This window comes from Cylas formicarius, unplaced genomic scaffold (genome assembly GCF_029955315.1).
Source record: "Cylas formicarius isolate icCylForm1 unplaced genomic scaffold, icCylForm1.1 PGA_scaffold_6__28_contigs__length_40554024, whole genome shotgun sequence".
In the NCBI taxonomy this organism is placed as follows: Eukaryota; Metazoa; Arthropoda; class Insecta; order Coleoptera; family Brentidae; genus Cylas; species Cylas formicarius.
In genome coordinates this window covers 28,804,683-28,829,541 of record NW_026844347.1, presented here as the reverse complement: position 1 = coordinate 28,829,541, position 24,859 = coordinate 28,804,683, and the positions used below count along the sequence as shown (strand labels likewise).

The following is a 24,859-nucleotide window of genomic DNA, read 5'->3' as shown; positions in this document are numbered from 1 at the left end:
GATTATAATACAATGAAACAGAAGATGTCCAAGTTTTTGGTCGTCCTTTGACGACGATTTTTGACCAACTAAGGGAAGAAAGATGACGAGACATCCACAGAGAAAGTTTTTAAGGAAAACAGTGCTGTTTCGGTAAATAATCTCATGGGAAAAAGTTCAGTAGAAGGAAAAAAAATCAAATCAGCTCCCTAATCATACGTTGTTGATTTTGATAGAACGAAAGAAGAGGGAACCCCGAAGAGCAACTTTTCCCAAAAAAACTTCTGATCATTATATTTTTAGTTTCCTAATGGTAATTTTAATCCAGAATCTTCAACACCAACGTGGGTTATAAATTCAAGTAACGATTCAAGGTATGAAGAATAATTACTACCAGCAAATAAACGAAACCATCGATGAAATATAGAGTACATATTCTTGTAGGAACTGAAAACCTCGAATTCGTTTTATAGATCATATTTTGGTCTGGGAAAAATTTAGTGCTGCAACTGCAATCCTGACATATGATGTCAGGTTATGTATTTTAATTGTAATTTATATTTCACCTAATAAATATAAATAAAAAAGTGTTTGAAAAATTTGACGTTATAAATATCTGAATGTTAATTTTTATTGTCTATATTATCCCCAGACGAATATTATTAAAAAACATGTTGATAATGATGACCGCTTGGCAAATATTGATCTTTAATACGGGAGGTGGTATCTCCGCAACTAAATTGATTGGAACGAAAACGTTATGCGCCACATTACGCTGTCTTTAATGGCCGTAATGCACAATCCGGGCACTGAAAATGGGTTAAAATATTTATGCAAAGCGGGGGCCATTATCGAAATAACCCCGAAATTTATGCGTGCGCGTAAATCACGCAAACGGAACAAATATGGGGCCGAGGATTAATAAGCCAATTTGTTATGATAAAATACTTTGGAAAATATTAAGTAAAATTATGAGTATCATGTGTTAGAGCGGATTACGTATGGTTGCCATAACGGCTGAAACAAATTGTCGTCCGTGCCTTCGATGATCGCCAGTTTTTGGTTATCCGTTACTCATCTTTTATAATACGCATTTTTTTATGTTCTCATGTTATTTTGAATTTTTATTTTATTTAATGCAAAATTATATTGACCGGCTTGAAGCGCAACTAGCTAACTAACCAAAACTTAAAGGAAATATCTGCTACAGGTAAGCTAACAAAAATCAGCAACTTATATCTTATTTATATTAAGATGACTATGTTAACAAAATTGGAAAATATATAAAAAAAATATATCACATAAATATATCGAACATGGGGGCATAATCACTAAAATTTAAAGAATTCATTTCGAGAAGAAAAAATAAAAGGTAAATAGATTTGGTAATCTTTTACTTAGCACGCTTGGTTGGCTATACTATTTCTCTCATAACATATAATGATCGTGGATATATATGTAATTAGGTTAAACTTTTTTTTGTCTGATTTTGTAAGAAAGAGTTATTCTTAATTTTTTTTTTAAGTCTTTGAGACCCGAAAACTACGGAAATACTACTGACTTTATATTTTCAGTTAAAATTTTATAATCAATTTTTTTAAATATTTTTATTTCTTACTACTCCGTAATTTTTTTGCATAAGTACTTTCTTCGTGAGATATGATATTTTACATTTAAACCAATATCAACAATTAAGCAAGTTTTCCAATTCTTATTTTAGAGGACTTTAACTTAATTTATTTAGTATTTTCAAGAAGATCGTTGTAATGAACATATTTTTTTAAAATTATATTTTAGTTTAGACCTGCGGAGTGGAGTAAAATGAACAAGTATATTTTTTTGGACTTCCATTGCTTTTGTATTTCTAATACAACTCTAGGTTTTGGTTGGCATATGGTTATCTCCAACAGTAATCAAGAGATGAGTTTTATTGATAATCTCTTTTGATAATGTTAGTTATGTAAATAATAACACGAATAATGCAAATATAGACAACTTTCCCATATTCAACAAAATACAAAAAATAATACAAATTCCAAAAATCGCAAAAAATGACTCTAGTAGAGTGACTCGAGTAGCAAAATAAAACATTTCAAACCTCCGATTCGCTGCGTTGACCATAATGCATAAAATGTGAGACGTACAATCGGTAAAATTTATTGTTTTAATGTGAATAACTGGCTGCGATTTTTCAATCAACATGCCACCGCGTACTGTTCAGTAAAACAAAAAAATTAATAAATGTAGTTCAAATCAAAAATAACGTTCCATAAAATGATTAATGGATAAAAGTTGCCGACTAAAAACATGCGGTAGCGAGGCGTTGTACAAATTTACACGTTTTATAATATATTGTTTAAAAAATATGCGCCGTCTGTACGCACATAGATAACGTGCAATGTTCATTTCAATTTTGTCGTCGTTTTTCCATTGGTTTTCAATTTATACTTTCGGAATTTGAAACCATTTCCATTGTACAATATATGTATCTGTTTAACGCAAATAAACACCTTTGTATTCGGCCATTTTGTGAATGTGATTTTTCCTTTTAATTTGTTAGATATCTTTAGTCACTCAATAACGATGCTAACTAGCTGCCCACCCGAAAGAGATAATTAAAAATCCTCCGAAATAGTGTTTTTTAATAAAACGAAACGACCACTCACCATTTCTGTTCTCGCTGTCGGCCGGTTTCATTTGAATGGGGTGGTGCATCTGAAACAGACAGATTTAATTGATTAAAGTGCCGCATATGGGACTCGTGGGGATGTATGGACACTGTGGGATGTTAGAGGGAATAAGTGGCGTTCATCTCTCCCTGCTAATAACTTGTGACACGCCACAATAGCGCCGATCGAGGAGCTAATTGTTATACACTGAGAGAACAATCGTAGCAGTGTTTGGAAAACGTCTTTCTTCATAATTACGTGTTAATTGGTGTTAATTACGACGAAAAGAATGTTTTTCTGCAACTTTCCTAATATTAGCATGCAAAATGAACAACAATAATGAAAAAATATTATAAATACGTGATCTTTTAAGTAACTTGAACGCTATTGACGTTCTGCTAATAATAATTTTGTTGCCAATTATTTGATGAGAGAATGGTGACAGCATAGTATTATAGCAAAATCTTACAACTGCGTCAATATAAGCATTTTGTAATCCTTTGTGTCGGTTTGGTTTAGACCAACATCTAGATTTTATACTACACATAAACTAGTTGGTGCTTTTAGGAGGCAGCTTAATTAAGAAGGGTTTCCATGTTCAAGCCTTCAGTTTCCTACACCAACCTTTGAAATACCCTTGCAGAATCTTTGGTTAAGGTACTTTACTTAATTGATTCTGTATTTTCAAGCTCTTATATTTCGTACAGAGTTGTTCTTCACTTGCTTTTTTTGAAATTAATGCGAAATACCTAAAAATTATACAGTGACGCACAGGCATAAGAGAAAAAAATTCTTTAAAAGGACTTGACAAAACGAAACTAAATAAAGGAACAATACAGCACAAAATCAGGAGTTTTTATTCATTGGGATTTAATCAAATTTGTCACTGTTTTTTCCTCTTTTTGCTTTGAACATGTGAACCTGATTTAATTTACGTGCACTGTACTGTTAATATTTCTATTTTTAAAAACCGGTAGATAGCGGCAATACTTTTTTTTTCAGTCAACACCATCGTTATTTTTTAACGAAACCCACGATATTCCCAGATCTGATCAGTTTTTTTTTTATCAATTCAATTAAATCGGCTCGAATCGCCTGGTATCGAAGTAATTCCGGTTGAACGTGGATATATCTAATACATATGTTCAAAAAACGAATCCAAAAATCAATTTCCTGTTTAATGTAAACTTTCAATGAACATTTTTACCGGTGTGTGCATCAAAGAGTGATATTTTATTTGATATATTTGTGTATTTAGCACTTATAATTTAATATATAATATAATAATATATTAACATCTTGCATTTCAGCTGCACGTACGAAAAATTAGAAAATATCTAGACTGGTGGCGCACAACACTGTCAGAGCGTTCCAAAATAATTGCCATTTGAACAGACACGTCGTGTGGTTTAATTTCAACAAACACGAAATGCTGATCAACACAAAACAAATATTAGGTTTAACACTAAACTTGTTTTGCCCCTCAATTCTGGCACGGCATTTGGTCTCGAATTTTACCCTTTCGACGTGTAAATTAAATTATTTTCAAAACTATAAACTAGCAGCAATTGTTTACGTATGTTCGGCCATTCCCTTGTGTTTCCAACTCAGTGAGTATAAGCAATAAATGGAAACAAAGTATTTCTGAATGGTACTGATTAGTAAGACCTCGTTATATATGCAAATGGGAAACTCCGTACCCTGTAGACAAAACGTAGCTTCATCACTGAATAGCATCTGACAATGAAAAAACAAAAAAAAAACAAATTGCAACCTTCTTCTTGATTTCTATCGAATAAAAATAAAAATTTGAATTCTCTGGGTTTCATTTAGACACGCCATTTTCCGAAAGTAACCTGAATATTCATAGTAATTAGACCAACCAAACCAAACCAATTAGACATTTTAGGAAAAAGGGGAGGTAGAAATGTGCTCAAAATTGCTTGCTCGTGAATATTATAATATTATTATTTTGTTAGAAAACTGCTTTACTTCGAAAACCTTTTGATTTAGTAAGAATATATAGATAACAAACAAGGTAAAAAAAACTTTTTGCCAATTTTATGTAAAACGGAAAAATCACGAATTAAAAATAAGAAACGCCATTTTTAAAATAATCCTAGCTGCCTCGGTTTTTGAAATAGAGGGTAAAAAAAATCTTTGTCAATTTTAGTTACCCTTTCCATATTAAACACCCTGTATGGGTAATAGGATGGCGGAAACGGACAATTTTTTTTAATCGAATACTCTGCATATTTTTCTTGAATTTTATTACGCTTTTTATACTTCTTTTAAAAATATGTGTCTTGACATTTAAAAAAAATATTTCACAATAATTTTATTCCACTTAACAATATATTTTTATTGCTATGATTATTATAATCAGGAAAAGTGCAAACTAGGGAACACAAAATGTAGTAAACAAAAAAAAATGTCCAAAGTGATTTCCATAAGTTTTCAGGGAGTTTTGAAATACATTACGAATTCTTCTGTAGACATTTGCGAGGGTTGATTCTAGTTGTAACAAAGGTTACCTAAATTTTTAGAACACGGTCATTCGAATTTTAAAACTATAAACATGGTGGTTCATTTTGGCTTGTATATCAAAACATATACACTTACATCTGGGACTACGCCACTCAATTCTGAATTTTACGTTCTAGAAAAATGATTCTCGTAAATTCCCAGAGAAGAATTCATAAATCAGTTTGAGCAATTTGGTAATTTGGTTATTAAAATAGACACTAAGAATATTTTTTTAAATATCAAAATATGTTCTCTTTTTTAAATATACGGGATATTCCATTTAAAAACCTAACTTTAGATAGAATCTTAAAAATTATATCTCACAAAATATCCGAGTACGTATGGATTCTAAGTAAAAAATCTCATTCAAATACAGGAAGTTGTGATTAAAATACAATTTTTTTGTTTCATCCTGCAATTTAAAAACAAAAGAAGTTAGGATTGTTTTAAAAACTTTGTCTTTTGTTGCACGAAAATCAAGCGCAGTATTGCGAAAACAGCATCACACTATTTCTGATAATAACTGAAATAGCGCCCAATAACAACGCATAATTGGCGCACTGTATACATCAGTATAAACACCTGTCAAATCAAACCAAAACCAAACTTAAGATAATAAGTAATAAAGACCTCAATGGAGCAAATCTATACATAAACCAAACAAGGATCCAAAGAGTCTCACAATATAATTACTTGAATTCGAAAGGCTCTCACTGAAAATAAAGAAAAGACTCCTAAATTGTTACGTGTACTCGGTTCTTCTGTACGGTGTGGAGACATGGATCTTAAAACAGGAAACCATGTCCTTTTGAATGCTGGCTGTACAGGAGAATCTTAGAGATAGATAGCATGGACCCAGAAGGTTATTAATGAAGAAGTGTTACGGATAATGAAAACCTCCATAGAAATAGTCAACATCGTCAAATGGCGCAAACTTCAATACTTGGGTCACATCATGAGGAACAAAGGAAGACATGAATTACTCCAGTGTAGAAGAAGAGCGCCAGGACGCTGGCAAATCCTCGAGAATGGTTTGGTAAGTCTTCCACACAACTGTTCTGGATTTCAAACAACAAAATTAGCATATCCAGAGTGATCGCCCATGTCCGTGGCGGACAGGTACTCTAAGAAGACATATCGCAGAAGTTAGTAGAGTAAGATCACGTCAAGTGGACCCCCCATTTACCACTTGATCATAAAAATTTAATCTATATATATTTTATATAAGTACTTATGATGGAAAATTGATCCCCCAAACGATTTTTTAAAATTTTGATTTTAACAACATTTTTTGTTATAATGAAAATTTTAAGCACTTTTAATTAAAAAATTTAAGAAATTTTCAGCATCCATGGTCAAATGTCTATACTTTAAGAATATATTTTTCACTTAAAATTATTTGCTTATTTTCGTATTATTAACTAACTTTTAAATTAACAAATGAAAATTTAACTGATTTCATGAATTTATTTATTACAGCGCGTGCTTAAAAGTGCTTAAATTTTCATTATAAAAAATTTTTTTGCTAAAATCAAAATTTTGAGAAATCGTTAGAAGGATCAATTTTCCATCATAAGTTCTTATGATATATATATATATATATATATATATATATATATATATATATATATATATATATATATATATATATATATATATATATATATATATATATATATATATATATATATATATATATATATATATATATATATATATATATATATATATATATATATATATATATATATATTCTCACGTATTGATTCACGGATGGAAAAATGTGATGACACTATATTCCGGGATATCATCCGTTCGCTCGTTGAACTCCGACTGGAATCCTGCAAATCCTGCATCCGACTGGAATCCTGCAGACGTTTCGCCAAAATCTCACTTGGCATCTTCAATGCTCGCGCTCCGAAAACACTTCGAACACTGTTTTCGATGCCAAGTGAGATTTTGGCGAAACATCTGCAGGATTCCAGTCGGATGCAGGATTTGCAGGATTCCAGTCGGATGCAGGATTTGCAGGATTCCAGTCGGATGCAGGATTTGCAGGATTCCAGTCGGAGTTCAACGAGCGAACGGATGATATCCCGGAATATAGTGTCATCATATATATATATATATATATATATATATATATATATATATATATATATATATATATATATATATATATATATATATATATATATATATATATATATATATATATATATATATATATATATATATATTCTCACGAAGTGTTCGAAGTGTTTTCGGAGCGCGAGCATTGAAGATGCCAAGTGAGATTTTGGCGAAACGTCTGCAGGATTCCAGTCGGATGCAGGATTTGCAGGATTCCAGTCGGAGTTCAACGAGCGAACGGATGATATCCCGGAATATAGTGTCATCACATTTTTCCATCCGTGAATCAATACGTGAATATATATATATATATATATATATATATATATATATATATATATATATATATATATATATATATATATATATATATATATATATATATATATATATATATATATATATATATATATATATATATATATATATATATATATATAGAATAATTTTTTATGGTAAATTAAATTAAGCGGTAAATGCGGGGTCCACTTGACGTGATCTTACTCAATACTTTAAAGGAACTAGTACTTAGGACATTGACACATTGCAGCTAAAATTTCTTATTTCTAAATATTCAATTAAAGTAGGATTATGAATTTAAATTTGTGTCCGTCCAAAAATGGTAAAAAAGTGGTTATGTCATTTAAAAAGGCATAATCGACGCCAGTTTTCGATGTAAGCGGCAACACTGCGGCGCTAAAAATATTTTATTATCGATAGGGAAGAGTGAAAGACTGTCAACCGTGAGACATCCTGTATATATAATCCCAGAGAAGAATTCATAAATTTTGTGGAAATCGTCTATCAACAGGTGCAAATCAGTTTGAGCCGGTTCTTTGGTAATTTGGTTATTAAAATAGACACTAAGTATATTTTTTAAAATGTCAAAATATGTTATCTTTTTTGAAAACCTAGCTTTACCTAATTATATCTTACAAAAAATTCGAGTACGTATGGATTCTAAGTAAAAAATCTATAGAATCCCGTTTCCATCTACTAATTCTGATACTACGGTTACTGAAACCGTCAAATTTTCTGTTTCACCCTCCATCTCAAATCCAAAAGCATCTAGGATTGTTTTGAACACTTCGTCTTTTGTTTCACGAAAATCAAGCACAGTATTGCGAAAACAACATCGCACTATCTCTAATAACAACTGAATACAAGAAACTAGTACTAGTGCTAGAACAATATACGACGCTAAAAATATTTCATACCAATAGAGAAGAGTTAAAAACCCCCATGGCAACCAAATTTTCAGCAAATCGGTATATTTCTCGTTTTCCAAAAACGCTCTGTATCGTCAACCGTGAGACATCATGTATATATATTGCGCTGCCGATTTCATTTGCTTGGTGATCAATAAATAAAATTACATCAATCCCTGCAGAGGAACAAACGACGCGACGCACGACGAACCATTTTTTTTTCGTTCGACACTCAACAGCCATCGAAAAGCTTTGACTTCGCATCGATCGTGCCGAACGCGTGGTAATGGACGAGAACATTTATTAACGTTTTTCGTCGGCGACTTGACACTTGACGCTGATGGCGTCAAGCTCGAAAACAGCAAATAGGCCGGTGCCAATCACAGTGGTTGCACACAATTCCGGGCATCGTGTGTGCGAATAATGTTGGATCAGAACGATACGATGCCTGCCGCCGCTGCCAGAGCCTCTAAATCATTTGCTTTATTGGCAGCTCTCGGTGCCGCTTCACTCCACACCGAGAAAAATGATGATCGAGGTGTCGTTATTTCCTATGGCGGCGCGGGCCGCTCCGTTTTCAATTTTATTTGGAATTTGATACATTTTTCGCGGGGAATCTGAACGCCATCGCTATGACATTTCGGTTCCGAAAACATTTGAAACTGCCTTAAAAGTAATTGGTTCGGTATAATAAATGTGATTTATCTCTTCCTCAAATTAATATACAGGATAGTCAGATAGAAATGAAAGTACTATAGGTATGGTCTGTTCATAGATATAAGAAAGTGACCAACTGCTTTTGAATGGGATTATCCAAGGATGGTCATTAACATACAATGCAATAAGATTATTACCAAAAGTTTCGGCATTTAAATTCAGGTAAAATTGTGGCACGTAATAGAAAATAATTTTATACCTACCTGTGTTTAATATTCTTTGGTTTGGTATACTACTTAGTTTAAGTTTATTAGTAATCATTCTTATTTCGTGTGTAATACAGCGTGTGCTGAATCGTGTGCGAATTATGCAAAATATGTGCGAATCTAGTGTATCTCAGGAGATGCTCCCGCCCAAATGTAGAAAACACTATTCTATTGAGACTAAGGAAGTTATAAACAATGTTTATTTGACTCTCACTGAACGTGGTGCCAGCAAGCAAGAAGAAACGGCCACATTGACGAAAATTCCAACATCAACTGTATGCAAAATTGTGAATAAACCCATTTCAGCGAGGAAAAAAATAAGCGATGCTGACATTTTCTCGAGTGTAGATGAAAGTGATCAAGATATAATACGGCGTAAAATTTACCAGTTATACGAGGAACAAAGCGTGCCTACATTAGATATCTTAATTAGGAGGCTTGAAAAAAATGAAACCGGTTCTAAAAGTGGCAGAACTACCTTATGGAAGTGCTTTCAACACATGGGTTTTAGATTTAAAAAAATTGACAAAAATAGGATTTACAGAGAACATCATGGAAACCTGGTTCGACAGTTATGATACCCCGGAAAAGGGTCGGGTTGACTCAACTGATAAGTGTAACAAACGCGCCATCAAAAAGAAGTATAAGAATAACTATTTTGCATGCTGGCTCTAAAGATGGTTGGATTCCAAATGGACTTTCTCTGTCTGCGAAAAATATTAAAGATTCTTCTCTGGATTACCATGAAGACACCACCGCTGATTTATTTGTAAGTTGGTTTAAAAACAAACTAGTTCCAGAAATTCCTCCCAATAGCGTAATTGTAATGGACAATGCAAGTTATCAGTAGACAGTTGACTAAAAGCCCTTCCTCATGTGACACAAAAGGAATAATCCAAAACTACATGTATAATAAGGGCATACGGTTTTACACCTTACCACTGTATATTTAATCCCATTGAACATGTTTGGCACCAACTGAAATCTGCCATTCGTCGTAACAATGCTCTTTCCCGTGTTAACTCCAATGTCCTCAAACTTATAGAAACCGAAGTTTTTAACATCCCTCCACAAAGTTGGGCAAATTCTGTGAAACATATAGAAAAAGCAGAACAATCGTATATCCATATTGCAAATAATATAGAACAAATAATAATTAGAACAGGCGATGATAGCGATAGTGATACTGATATATTATGTGGTATAATTTTAAGAAGTAGGTCATAAAACTAATTTGTAATTTTACATTAGATTTAAACATAAATATATGCATAAATAAATAAATATTGTTTAGTATCCTTCCTAACAAAACCCCAAATAATTAAATTCTAATTCTTAATTCGTATCAATTAGTCGCTTTCTTATATTTATGAACAGACTTTATCTTGCATCGGTGCTCCTCCAAACTGTCAGGAGGCTCTATCTATCTAACGAGGCCGAAATAGGGTACGTGGACACAGTGGCCTGGAGGAAAATGAAAAAGCAAACCTTCTGTTACGGGAAGGGACAGAAACGTCACAGACATGCAATCGACGCTTGAAGAGTAAAGCAAGCTCGCCTTAGCTGGCTGGGATTACCAGTTATACTTCCTCCAGAAATATAGTGCTTTTACAATCGACCCTGTGATTAACTTTGTCTACTGTTTATTACTCCAAAACCGCGGCCCCTTATAGAACACCCCGCCGACCAGATCCTTACCCGTAACCATTCCAGGACCGTCCTAGGAATTTATCTAACTACACTAACAAGCGGGATATAAGTATGTTCCTAATCTTTTTCGACAAGCAATTCTTGAAACATGTACACAGAAAAAATTAGTACAAAGTAAGAATTTATTACGTTCTGTTTCATTACACATTACACATTAGTATCATTATTAATATAGAAAATATTAGGTATAATAATAATAAAGTACCAGTAACTTAAAAAATCGTTACTAGCGCTACTGTCGTCATCTAGTTCAATGATCAACTCCGCCACTAATCGTTTTCGATAAATATTTTCTTCTTTTATTAGTCGTTTTTCGCAGTTAGACCAGCTTTGTACTGATATTTTCGCTACCTCTTGTCGAATTTCGTTTAGGGTGCTATCACTAAATTTTGGTGCAGTGTTATTTCTTCTAATATGCGCTTTCAACTCAGACCAAATCATCTCAATCGGGTTCAATTCGCAATAATACGGGGCTAAGATTTACTTGGAACTAAAAATCAATTTTCTTAAAAACTGGTGAAGTACCACTATCTTCTCTCACTTTCCTCTTGGCTATACCATTTGCAACAATGTATAAAAGTATAAAGTATAAAAAAAATATTTATCTGTAGTCTGATTACGTATATTCTTAAAAAAGACTGTTGCTGTTTACAAATCGAAGAACTATGTAGAAGACATAAAGATACAAAGAGAAGAATGTCGTTAATCGACAGACACACAAGACAAAAATGATTATTTTCAAACTTACCTGTAAGATAGAGTACCCTTACCCTTTGAACTATCGAGGGAAAACATAAATACGTACTTACTGGAAGGCTCACGTATACGTATATATTGCAATTTAGATTCACCTGATGTTAAAATAAACGCTTCTATCTATTCTAAAATGTCCCGCAGCATCAATGCTTTATCAAATTTAAAACGGTTCATTTACGTTTTAAATAAAAATTTCAAGTTTCTACAAATATTCGTTACGGTCCATTTCAGGAAAGACCTACTTAATGCAGAACAAACATCTGTGGGGATGAGTTTTACCACGGTTTTGCAAAGGTCTGCGGTGAAGGTACTGTAAAATACTTAAAACGTCAAACCAATAAATGCACTATATTTTTGGTCGTATTATACCTAGCTCGTTCAAAAACGTCAATAGGATGACTCGCTTAGAAATGCACAACTGACACCCCAACAACACATGCACGGTTTCATTAAAAACTGTTACGACTCTTAAAGGCACTTTTTTCAAAGTTTTGAGCAGTGTATTACAGCCCACCATGTCGTTGTAATGCAATTTCATTGTCTTCATATTTCTAACACTGTCACCGTCAAATAAAAAAGTTGCGTTGCCACAAACACGTTAGAAAATAAAGGGAAGCCTAAAATGGCTCCGCATAGCAGTAGAGAGTTAAAAGCAAGAATTCTGACCAAGTTAGAAGATGGTTGGTCCTTATCAGCAGTAACTCAACATTTTAATATAAGCAGAACAACTGTTTTTTCCATTAATTGGTGGAGACAAGGGGAATCGTTTGAAAGGAAAAGGACATCTGGTAGACAAACAGGATAGTCGAGGATGACCTTTTCAAAAGCGCTAAGAACGCAAGAATTCTGGAAGAATTTCCGCACATATTCTCCAAGTGCAAGAACAACAGTTTTGGCATAGAGTAATATTTTCCGATTAAAAGATCTTCCAGGCAAAATCCAAGTGTACAGACCAGGCAATCAGCGTTTCAACCCTCGATTTGTTGAGAGGTACGGAGTTGCAGGCCACTTCAGTGTAAAATTCTTGCATTTACCAAAACGGAATTATTTTTAAGTTGTTTATTTAAGAGTTAAAAATTATCTTTTTATTTTTAAAATAATTAAAAATGGAGTCTATTTAGTTTAGACTTTTTTTTAATGATAAAACTTACGAGAACAACCAACGGTAAGCTATAAAATTGAACAAAATAATGAATACTCTAATATAAGCATAATATACATTTTTTGCAAGATATCTTCACAAATTTACCAAAGAGGATGTCTTTTATTGTTTGCCATAATTTCGTGTTCAAACAAACAGTAAAGGGTGATTAACGCAAGAGTTTTTAGTAATAAGAATTGATTTAATAATACAATTGCAATGGCAATGGCAATGCCTTTGACTAAAATAGCAACACTGAACCAACCAACCAACCAAGGAAAAACACTCAACTCTTAAAAAAATGCGTACTAATTTTTATTACTCAAAATGTTTGCTTAAACCTGTCTTTAGATCCCATCTTGGACGTCAAAACAAAATTTATTTTGTCAAACTGTGATATGATTATGCGTGTACTGTTCGAAATATAAAGTGGAATTTTCAACGCGTATTAATATTTAATGAAACCAGCTATAAATAGAGAATGAAGAAACGGCAGTGTTCAAAGGATTAATACATACACAATTTTTAGGTATAAAAGAATATATAATATATAAATTTAAAAAAAAATTGTTCGATGTAGGTTCACAAAAACTCGTGCTACTATTTCATTAAGCACAATCCATTAAATTACAAAGATGTGTTTTTATCGTAATAGCAATATGGTTATTAAGAAATGCACTCGAATCATGTGACGCCGCAATGAACAGCTTACGTTATTGTAGAGGAGTTGTTTAAGCTTCATTTTTAAAAATGAAAACCGGTTTTAGGGCAATAATATTATAAAAATACGGTAAGTAAATAGTAAATAGTAAAAATGGTGCAACGGTGTGAAGATTTCATTGTGTCATTTCATGGGTATATAAACAAATGTATGCGTGTATTCATAGGCAGGTGCATTTATTTTCTTATGTCTGTTGCAGGTTTTCAGGATACGCTGAAACGCGGACGTCATTTGTGCTCCGTGTTACTAGGATTTGCAGAAAATTTTTGAAGCGAGATGTTTTTCCAAAAATATTTACTGCTGAAGTTTTCAGACCTCATAAATCGAGGTGATACCTTAATTCCACCATGAAATGTTAAGTGTTTCATTTTTAATTCCTCATCCCTCACGAAAACGGTACGAAATTTGTCATTGTTTCTGATAAACAATATATTAAAATGTGCTTTCATTGAACTTCTAGTTTTTCCAATACTATGCGAGGTTGCATGGTTCTACAAAAATGTTGGTGTAATGATCTTAAAAAGAAATAAGAATTATTAATAATTAATCAAAATTAAGAATTGTTTGTAAATTGACTTAATATTGGTGTTTTGGATCCACTTAAATACCGCACTATACATTTTCCGATTCTTATAGCTGTAGGACTTTTTGAAGTCGATATACCGAAGAAGAGACACTTTTTGAATGTTCCCTATTCTGAAGATAGTGAATTGAACTACAGATACTTTTAGAAGTATTCAAGTTAAATGGAGTAGCACCGATGATATTTGTCATTTGTCCATTGTCTCTGAGATTCACTTATAGGATGTCATTTTAATAACACGGTGCTTGTCGGCTTGTCATACATATTTAGCATCAGAATCAGTTGGCCGACCGAATATTTCAAAATGTTTACTAACAGCCAGTTATGGAATGAGGCACCAAAGCTCCTTTGTAGTTTATGAATGGTAAAGTGCACATCGCCCCCCAAAATATAATCCAAAAATCTCCGACGGCTGCGAAATATTATCGACTGGAGTTACCGGTTTGGAGAAACTGTCAGATTGGAAGCAACGGGGCGTATAGTTCTAGGCTTTAATTAAATACCTTGGTTGCTCTATCGCTGCGCACGTTTAATACACAGTCGACTTCATCTTTGCAGAGTTAACGGTAGTTAGGAAGTTTGCTGCCTTCAGCGTGAACAGACTAGTTGTCAACGGAAAAACTTAATAAGAGGCATAAGCAATTTCGAGTTAGACCGTGATGAGGCGGAGACGTAATGCAAGTTTTATGAGTCGTCACATTGTTCTCGACCCCATTAAACCGTGCAACTAAAATCATCTAATCGCTAAGATACACTTTTCCGTAATCACGTAAACAAACTTCGAACTGTCATCAAATTTATGTCACAACCATTACTATTACTGTCACTAAAATATTGATAACTTTAATCAAAGATTTATGTCCACAGATTGATTCTCTACTAAGTAATTGCAAGTGATGAACAAAGTTCCACATCGGATACCGAAGCATATGATGTTTTATAATTTGTTGTTAAATCATGGAATTGCGTTTTGAGTTTTTAATAATAATATATAACAATAGTTAGTTAAGTTTCAGATATTTTTAATATTTTAAAATTTTTAAAAGAATTCTTGTTGCCGCTTTAACATGCAAAGCTCTAAAATGTTTTTAGAAGCAGTAATTTTTTAAGGGTTTGTGTTTTTAAAAATATTTGATTATGATCACTGTTTATTAACGAATGATTTTGGTATTGGATTGGGCAAATTAAAATATTTATGTTAATTTGTTACATTTGCCAGAATATTATAATTTTAATTAATTCTAATCAGAAGCGGTTGATTGATTTGACAAAATTCTGTAACCATTCTTCGCTCTAAAGAAATAAATGACAAGACTTGAAGTCATGTTTCTAGAACTTGACCTGGGAACTCGCTAACTAATTGTTAATAGTAAAGTACTTAGGATTAACAACTTAAAAGAAGACATTTTAGAAATTTCCTTTAAGCGCTTTCAAGACGTATTATGGCTTGATTTCATACAACGGGGGTAAACGAAAGCTTACTCTGTAAAATGCATTATAGATACAAAAGAGAGTTATGAGGTATTGCTTTTCATTAAGCGAGTTAATTTGTTACATTTGCGAATGACATTTTTATATATGGATGACTCACGTCCGCGGCATGCTTTAGGCTACTACTGTTTAAACTTATACAGTGCTAGTTCTTTTAGAAAAAGAAGTAGTACTATAGAGAATTAGCAAAATATCTTACTTCTTCAAACACTATTTTAAAACACCCCTATTTTTATGAACCTATTTTGCAAATTGCTAATTACCCACTTACAAGATTACTATTATCTGCAGTAATTGGCAAATTTCTTGTTGTGCTTTATACCGCTCGGATTAACTCTCGGACGAATTAGAAGTAAACGCATTTATCTTTTTTTTTTACGTCCGCTGCGCTTTTGTGGAAACCTCAAAAGCAATTAGCGACGTCCTTTTGAGGAGTAAGAATGGCGAAATGAGCGCCGTAAATCCGTGAATAATAATGTTAACTAGATATGCAACGTACCATAAAAGCCGATTAGCTTAATTTTCTTGGGGGCTCTAATTTCGGACACAAAACGAAAATAAAGAGGATCCCGATTTTGTACAAAACGCCGCGACTATAATGGAACACCCACCTGAGAGAAGAACAATATAATAAAGGGATGGCGAAAAACGAATGAGAGGAAGGTTATAATAGCCCCCTCACCCCCGGGTTACGCTTCAAAATTTTAGATCCGATAAAATTGTTTTTCGGTATTGGCATATACGTCGTAATGCCCAACATTTAAAGAAATGTCCTCTTGGGTGACAACCAATAATTATTAGCATTAGAAACTTCCACAGGCTACTGTAATACTCTTTACCAAACTTCTGGATTCGTCCTGAATCGGTTGTTGTTGAAGCGAACTCGCTAACGTTTCGCAAATCATCCTATTGGCTTCTTCAGAGTTTAACTGAAATTGGTCCGCATTTTCTGTCTACCTGCTTATATATTGTTTGGTGGGGCGCGGCTAAAGGAGTGGCATAAACATCATCTCGGATGACGGATTCCCATATTGGTGACAGGTCTCTACTTCTTTAGCTGAGTCGCGGTTAAGATTGTTTGGTTGCTTATAGATTTTTATAGATTCCTGGATTTTTCCTTGGTAGAAGCATTGATCGCATGCAAGAATTTTAGTTTTATTGAATAAAATTTTTTATGTATTTTTTCGTGATTGTGTTCGGCAACTGCTAGTTCATATTTTTCGTCAGGTCGCTCCAATGCCGCACATGCATGGAATGCTGCAAAATTTCAAATGAAATTTTTGACGGATTGAAGATGTTGAGAGATTTTTGGACAAGTAGTAAATATGGATAATTAGTTGTAACTAATTATTCACGGAAAAATCCGAGGAAAAAGAAGTGTCGGAAGGCGAAAAATATCCTGGCTGAGAGATCTGAGGGATTGGTTCGGATGTAGCAGCACCGAGCTGTCATGATGGTTTCCAACCTTCGATAGAAGATGGAATTTTAAGAAGAAGTAGTAAATCTGGTTTTGACATTATATTTCTTAAGAACTTTTCATATGTGGCCATTGCTATTGTGATGTGATGTATTTTGTGATGGAACGCTTAATATCTTTAATGGGGAAATTATTAGAGCAGAGGTAAAGGGTTTTAATTCTGGGTTCAATGACTCGGATTGAGAAAGTTTTATGGCTCTGTAAACAAGAGAGTTTTACCGATGATTTTCGGACCAGATGGTATCGGTTTGTGTGCATAGATTTTCTATAAACACAATGACCCAATGTTAGGTCTGATTTTCTATTGATAAGAATGGGAGGTTATTATTAGTTTTCAACTCAATGGTAAAACGTATGTTAGGGTGTATAAAGTTTAAGTGACTAAGAAAATCTATTAGGGAAATTTTTCAAATTATTCTTAACTCAAATATATAAATGAACTACTGTACGCTCACAACCGGTTGGTAATAACTGACTTTTTTTAATAGGAAATTTAAGTAAAGTTAAGACCACTTCAACAATTAAATGATACGCAGTTATGGCTTGTTTGGAAAAATATATTCAGTTAAATTATCATACCAATTATCATAATATTTCGGCTCTTGATCTGGCGATCCTTAGGGTTTAGAAGTTGTAAATAATAATATTAGTAAGATCGTATAATTAATAAGGTTCGTATCTATAAAACAGATAATTGGAGAGAAATTTCGATATATTAAGTTTCATTTTATTCGTTATACAAGCTGGCAAAATTAGACACTATTTTTTTTGCAAAATGACAGATACCAACAACCATACATGATTTCAAAGACATTTTATTATCACAGCATTTCAATTAAATAAAAATTAGGCACTATGAACACAGTATAAGGCACCTCTTATTTTTTATTATACATTAGACAAAAATCAAATAATAAAAAATAATATTCTTCATTTTTGATATTGCCAAAAAATAACATTTTTGGACACACTCCTTTAAAAAATTGATAAAATATAATATCTACCTTTCAACGTTAAGATGTATATAAATACTTAAGATTTTTTTTCCTAAAATAGAAAAGACAAGCCACAAACAAAAATACACGTCGCAAAGTAGGGATAGCTCGGTATGAGCCCCACAGAAAAAAATCGAAACGCCAAAATCAAATTTACGGGACAAAAGGCTCGACGGGACGGGCGTTGATAGCCTATTAACATCGCTTTTTTCTCTGTTTCCATTTGATCGACCAAACGAGCACACTCAGCCCTCAGCTTTTTGCTAGACGCTTCTCTCAAACAGATGGCATTAATGAAGAGAAATCCCAGTCCGTCAGCGACGACACGCGAGTTAATGAAGAAACGGCCAGGCCGCAAATCCAACGCAAATTTAGCCCCAAAAGCCGAACCCCCCCGACCCCTTACTAAGTTGTAGAAGTTTTTTTTTAATAGCGCAGTCAGTGAGCGTCGAGTATAACGCCAGAGCGGCAAAAACGGCACGTACGTGCCGAGAATAAATCGCGAGGATTTATTTGCAAAGGATAATTTGGGAAAAGGGGGTAAATGTTGTAACGCGCGAGACACAAATAAAACTTTAAAAATGTTTTATTTTATCAATTTAAAATTTTAAAATAAAAAGTAAAAAATATAATTAATTGTATTAAAATTTGTAACAATCAAAGAGGGAATCTGTACTTAGTCATTGCATTGCTAAGGTTGGTTGTTCAAGATTTTAATTCTTCGATATCTTGGATTTTCAAAACCACGAAAAAAGAGACTTTGGTTATCTAACGATTTTTAAAAACATAAGATTAATGAAAAGCTAAAATTCTTTTTAAAAAAATAAAGTTTAATATTTATGTTCATAACAAAATCAGAAACTAATTACATTATACGGGGTGCCACAAACATATGTTATTACACAAATATAATAATGGAAAAAATCTCCCAAAATATCTGAAAATTTTAGTAAAATTACTGGTTAACAAAACTATATTTTTAAGTATCTCTCTTGCACTTTAGTAATTGCTAATTACCCAATTACCAGATTAATATGATCTGCTGGAATTTCAAATTGGACATTTGACTACAGCCTTTGGTAATTATACGGTTAAAAAATATGTAATTGATGAATAAGTATATTTTTGCAGAAAATAAAGTTTAATATTTATGTCCGTAACCAAGTAGAAACTAGGTACAGCATACGTGGTGCTACAAAAACCTACATTTTTACAGAAACTACCTACTTCATACTTTTGCTAACTGCTAATTAATCACTTACAAGATTACTATTATCTGCAGTACTATAAGTTGTGCAGAACATTGGAATTTCTATTTGAAAATCCTATTTATGTTCGTAACTAAGTCAGAAACTAAGTACATCATACGATGTACACAAAAATACATATATATTTTTTAAAATACACCTCCCTGTAGTTTATTGTACCTTCGAATGTATCACAATAAATTGCCAAAAGAAATTAGAGATCGTAGGTTAACAGGATCCTAGGTATTTAACAGAGTAGGGTTGTTATTGTTAATAATATTGGTGGGTTTCTTGGATGGACGTGACATTCGATGAGAAAGATAGTTCGGACTACGCTGATCTATGCTTCTCTTCTCTCACTCTTACCTTCGATAGATTGATTTTTATTTCTCCTCCACTTGCGTTCTTTTCTATATATATATATATATATATATATATATATATATATATATATATATATATATATATATATATATATATATATATATATATCACCAGCATTGCATAAATAGTCGATAGTATAATAAAAATAATAGTTAGATAGATACATGTATTTTTGTGGACACTGAGTTTCTGATTTAGTTACGAATATAAATAGGGTGTTCAATTAGAAATTCCAATGTGCTTCAGAACTTTTATTACTGTAAGTGGTTAATTAGCAGTTAGCAAAAGTACGAAGTAGGTAGTTTCTGTAGGTTTTTGTAGTATCTTACCTTTAGGTGTCAACATATGCTTTTGTAAAAATTACATTAACTTAATTACAATATTACGTTACATATCATATATACAATAGAGTTTTTCACCTATTAGCACTAATAAATGCTTGACATAAAATACAAGGGCATGTAGAGTTTATAGCATATTATTAGAAACCGAAAGATCTAGTTTAGAGCAGAGAGAGAAATGGACAGAGGAATATCATCAGGAAATAATTTTCGGACCTAAACCAAGACTAGCTTAGTTTAGTCTTCATAAGATTCAATCATCTAAGAAGTACTAATATGGCATTATTAAGAAAGGTAAGATACCTCTTCAATTTTATCGTCATAAATCTTACAAATTACTAATTTCTATAAAATTCCCTCGTATTCAATACTTTTTGGTGAGTATTCTAAAATCCTCAAACGAGCAATGCATAAAATAGTTCATCCAACTCGCTTTGAATTCAATTCCGGTTTTCCAATCAATAAGGACGTAGAACATTGTTCCTTTACGAATTTGTGCCACGATAAGGCTTGAAAATAGAACGCATATCTCGTCTCTGTGGAATGTTCGCAAATTAAGATCAAAGTATAATCAACAACTATAGTAATTTTACTAAGAAACAGGGAAAGAGAGAAAGGGAATTTTAATAAGCTTGTTAGCGAGAGGATACAAAAAATCCACGTCTTACAGGGGTATCGTCTGTTAATTATCCGAGGCATCACGAACAAAATTTAATTTAAGTCCGCTGTCAATAGCAAGGGACATCGTTGCCGTGTCAGTTAATTGGGAAAAGTTGATTACAATTACGTTTACGCGAGCTTTCAATATCAGCTCGGTATTAATTTTCCAGCGTATTTAGATGGCGCTGTCAGTTTTTCCATTCATTTTGCGTTCAGTTACAAGTGCTGATTACATCCAATTACGGAGGACGAAAAACAAGGAGACAAGTCGTCATGTGGACAAAATGAGCCAGAAATTTGTTTTGTTATTGAGCTTTTAATTATTACCGCTAGAGCGCCATGTTCTATCTGAATCCCAACCCGTTCGCTTGTTGAACTCCGACTGGAATCCTGCAGACGTTTCGCCAAAATCTCACTTGCCATCTTCAATGCTCGCGCTCCGAAGACACTTCGAACACTGCATCTTCAATGCTCGCGCTCCGAAAACACTTCGAACACTGGGAGGTTATCGGCGGTGCGTGCGGTATTTATACTCTACGCCGGAGATGGCAACGGTGCTGCTTGTGCAAGAGGGGGGGTGGCTCCGCCCACCGAATTGTCGCGTTGTTAATTTCACCCGATCGTAGTTGCGATGTCCCCGTTGGCTGCTGCGTATCGCTCTGCTGTTTGATTATCGTTCTCCACGTATTGGATAAATGCAGAGCGTCGTCTCTCGTATTCAGGTATCCGGACTTTTCTATCTCGAGGGCCTCTCGTATAATCCTAGTCTTAAAATCAGGAATATTAGCTATTTGTTTGCAAGTACCGAAATCAATTTGATGGCCTGTCTGATGTTGGTGCTGGAACAAAGCAGATGTTGTTTGTTTGTTTCTTATGGCTAAACGATGTTCCTCGAGCTTGGCTGAAATCCTTCTGTTGGTCTGTCCCACATACGTCAGGCTGCACGATCCGCATGCTACACTATATACTCCTTGGTTTTCCAGAGTAATTTTTTGTTTTGGATTTCTTAGTATTGCTCCGATGGTATGATCAGGTTTGTATGCCGTTGATATGTCGTGTTTCCGTAATATTCGGCCGATTTTGTCAGTAACCCCTTTGATGTATGGCAGGACAGCGATCGATCTTCGTTGGGTCTCGTCCTGCACTCTCTGCTGCGGCTGTTGTTGTTTACCGATTGCATTGCTGATGATGCGCTTTTGGTATCCGTTTTGTCGAAGACAGGTACTAATTTTTTTCAGTTCTTTGTCGAAGACAGGTACTAATTTTTTTCAGTTCTTCATCTCTGTTCCTCTCGTTTGTGAGCCTGAAAGACCAAGCAATTAATCTATTTGCCTCTGCCTGTATCTGTGACGGGTGGTGATGAGATTTAGCTTTCAGATATCTATTAGTGTGTGTTGGTTTTCTATAGACAGTGTGTTCCAAATGTCCGTCTTCGGTCCTTGTGATGTGCACATCTAAAAAGGGCATACTGTTATCCTCTTCAAGTTCTATTGTAAATTGAATCCTTGGGTGAATGGAATTCAGATGATCTAGGAATTTGAAAAGCTGCTCCTTGCCAAAAGGCCATACAACAAATACGTCATCAACGTATCTTGTCCAAAGTTTTGGCTTCAGATTTGCCTTCTCTATTGCTTTCTTTTCGAAGTAAATTATGAAGAGGTTGGCAATCACAGGTGAGAGAGATGATCCCATTGCTGCTCCATCTATTTGTCGGTAAATTTTCCCGTTGTACATAAAGTAAGCGTTTTTCAGGCAATGTCTTGACAGATCTATTATGTACGGCGGAAGATCTTCGTTTTCTTCTATAAGCAAGAGTGCCTCTTCTACTGGAATGCTCGGGTAGAGGGATTTGACATCGAAACTTGCCATAATGTCGTCCTTGTCCATCCTGAGAGATCCTAAAATCTGAGTAAAATGTTCTGAGTTTTCAACATAGGAATCTGCCTTTTCCACTATGGGCTGAAGTGCACTGGCCAGATGATTTTCCAGCTTGCATAATGGTGAGTTAAAGGCGCTTACGATTGGACGCAGGGGAACCCCGTCCTTATGGATCTTTGGGAGCCCGTAGAATTTTGGGCAACGACTCGATTTTTCTCTCGGAATAAGCTTCTTCTTTGTATCCTCGTTTATTGATGAATCGAGAATTTTGGGCTTAGTTGTTTTTTCCAAATATGTCGTAGGATCTCTGGTGACTAGTTTGTATATTGGGTCGTTCAAAATATCCTCCAATTTTGCATTATAATCCGACGTATTCATGACGACAGTGGCATTTCCTTTGTCTGCTGGCATTATTAGAATATTTTCGTTTTTGTTTAGATTCATTAAGGCTTGCATTTCGAACGGATGATATCCCGGAATCTAGTGTCATCACATTTTTCCATCCGTGAATCAATACGTGAAAAAAAAAAAAAAAATATATATATATATATATATATATATATATATATATATATATATATATATATATATATATATATATATATATATATATATATATATATATATATATATTCATGTTGTGAGGGATAGAGAAGCGTTTGGAGTAGTGGTCGCCAACCTCCAATGAAAGGGGGAGTGCACTGGAAGAAGAAGATATATATATATATATATATATATATATATATATATATATATATATATATATATATATATATATATATATATATATATATATATATATATATATATATATATATATATATATATATATATATATATGAAAGATGAAGATGAAATACCTCTAAACAAAAATGCATTTTTCTACTCCCTTATGTAAAATACCTAATTATACCGATCTTGCGTGCGGAAAGCGTCACTTAATGACGTGGTTTCTTGTCGCACGGATCCGAGTCACTTCGGACATTTTCGGTATATTACCGCAAGGGTTTGGGAGCCATTGTATGTATTCGTGCTCTCTTGCAAAGATGTACCCAAAAACTAACGGTCGTAGAAAAAGTATACTATACAACAACGTGCTTAACTATGGTTACTATAGATATATTTTTTATAATAGTCTGTTGCAACTAGAAAGACCCGATAGCTTGATTAGGTGAATCCTTTATCTTTTGTGTGTATCTGCCGTGCTTATGATATTTTTAATCTGAAGGTTGAAAAACATAGAAAAATTTGTGAAGATTGTAAAAAAAAATAGGGCCAAGGCTATAAGCCAATTTCTATAAGTTGTATTATACTAATTGAAACTAATGCAATGCAAGTAATATTGTAATAACGTTTGTCAGGGAGGAGAAATCTTGTTTCAACCAAATTAAATTAGCTATTAATTATAATTTTCTAACAATGCCTAAAATCCCCACAACATTTTATTTGCTTATTTGATTTGTATGCAACTCACCCAGGAAGTATGTTCTTGTAATGTTATATAAAAAATTAGATTAAGTTTTGGGTGTTGCTTAGTTTATACTGATTTTTGTTTGTTAAAAAGGATATTTTTATCTCTGCAGACTTTGCACAATCACAATAATATTTTTCTTCTGTGATGTGCAATCTTAGCGACATTTTAAAAGCACATTTAATATATATTTTGTATAGGATATATGGAATAAAATTACATTATATTGAGCCACATAATATTGAATGGGATATGGTCTGTTCATAGATATAAGAAAGTAACCAACTACTTTTGGATGGGATTATCCATGCAATGCATTAACATACAATGCAACAAGATTATTACCTAAAGTTTCGGAATTTAAATTCAGGTAAAATTGTGGTCCGTAATAGCAAATAATTTTATACCTTTCTGTGTTTAATATTCTTTGTTTTGGTATAATATTTAGTAATATTTAGTTTAAGTTTATTATTCTTATGTCGTGAGTAATACAGCGTGTGTTGAATGGTCCGCGAATTATGCAAAATATGTGCGAGTCTAGGGTATCTTAGGAGATGCTCCAGCCC

General features: G+C 33.4%; 1 protein-coding gene across 11 annotated transcripts in view; it reads right to left on the bottom strand.

The window, feature by feature from the left end:
- The window catches only part of LOC132702748 (CUGBP Elav-like family member 1), a 339,946-nt gene that overhangs the window by 60,700 nt on the left and 254,387 nt on the right, over window positions 1-24,859 (bottom strand). For all 11 annotated transcript variants that reach the window (XM_060671480.1, XM_060671472.1, XM_060671479.1 and 8 more), the window contains one exon: window positions 2,646-2,694. In XM_060671480.1, coding sequence (XP_060527463.1) covers window positions 2,646-2,694 — 49 coding nt within the window. The remainder of the gene's footprint in view (window positions 1-2,645; window positions 2,695-24,859) is intronic.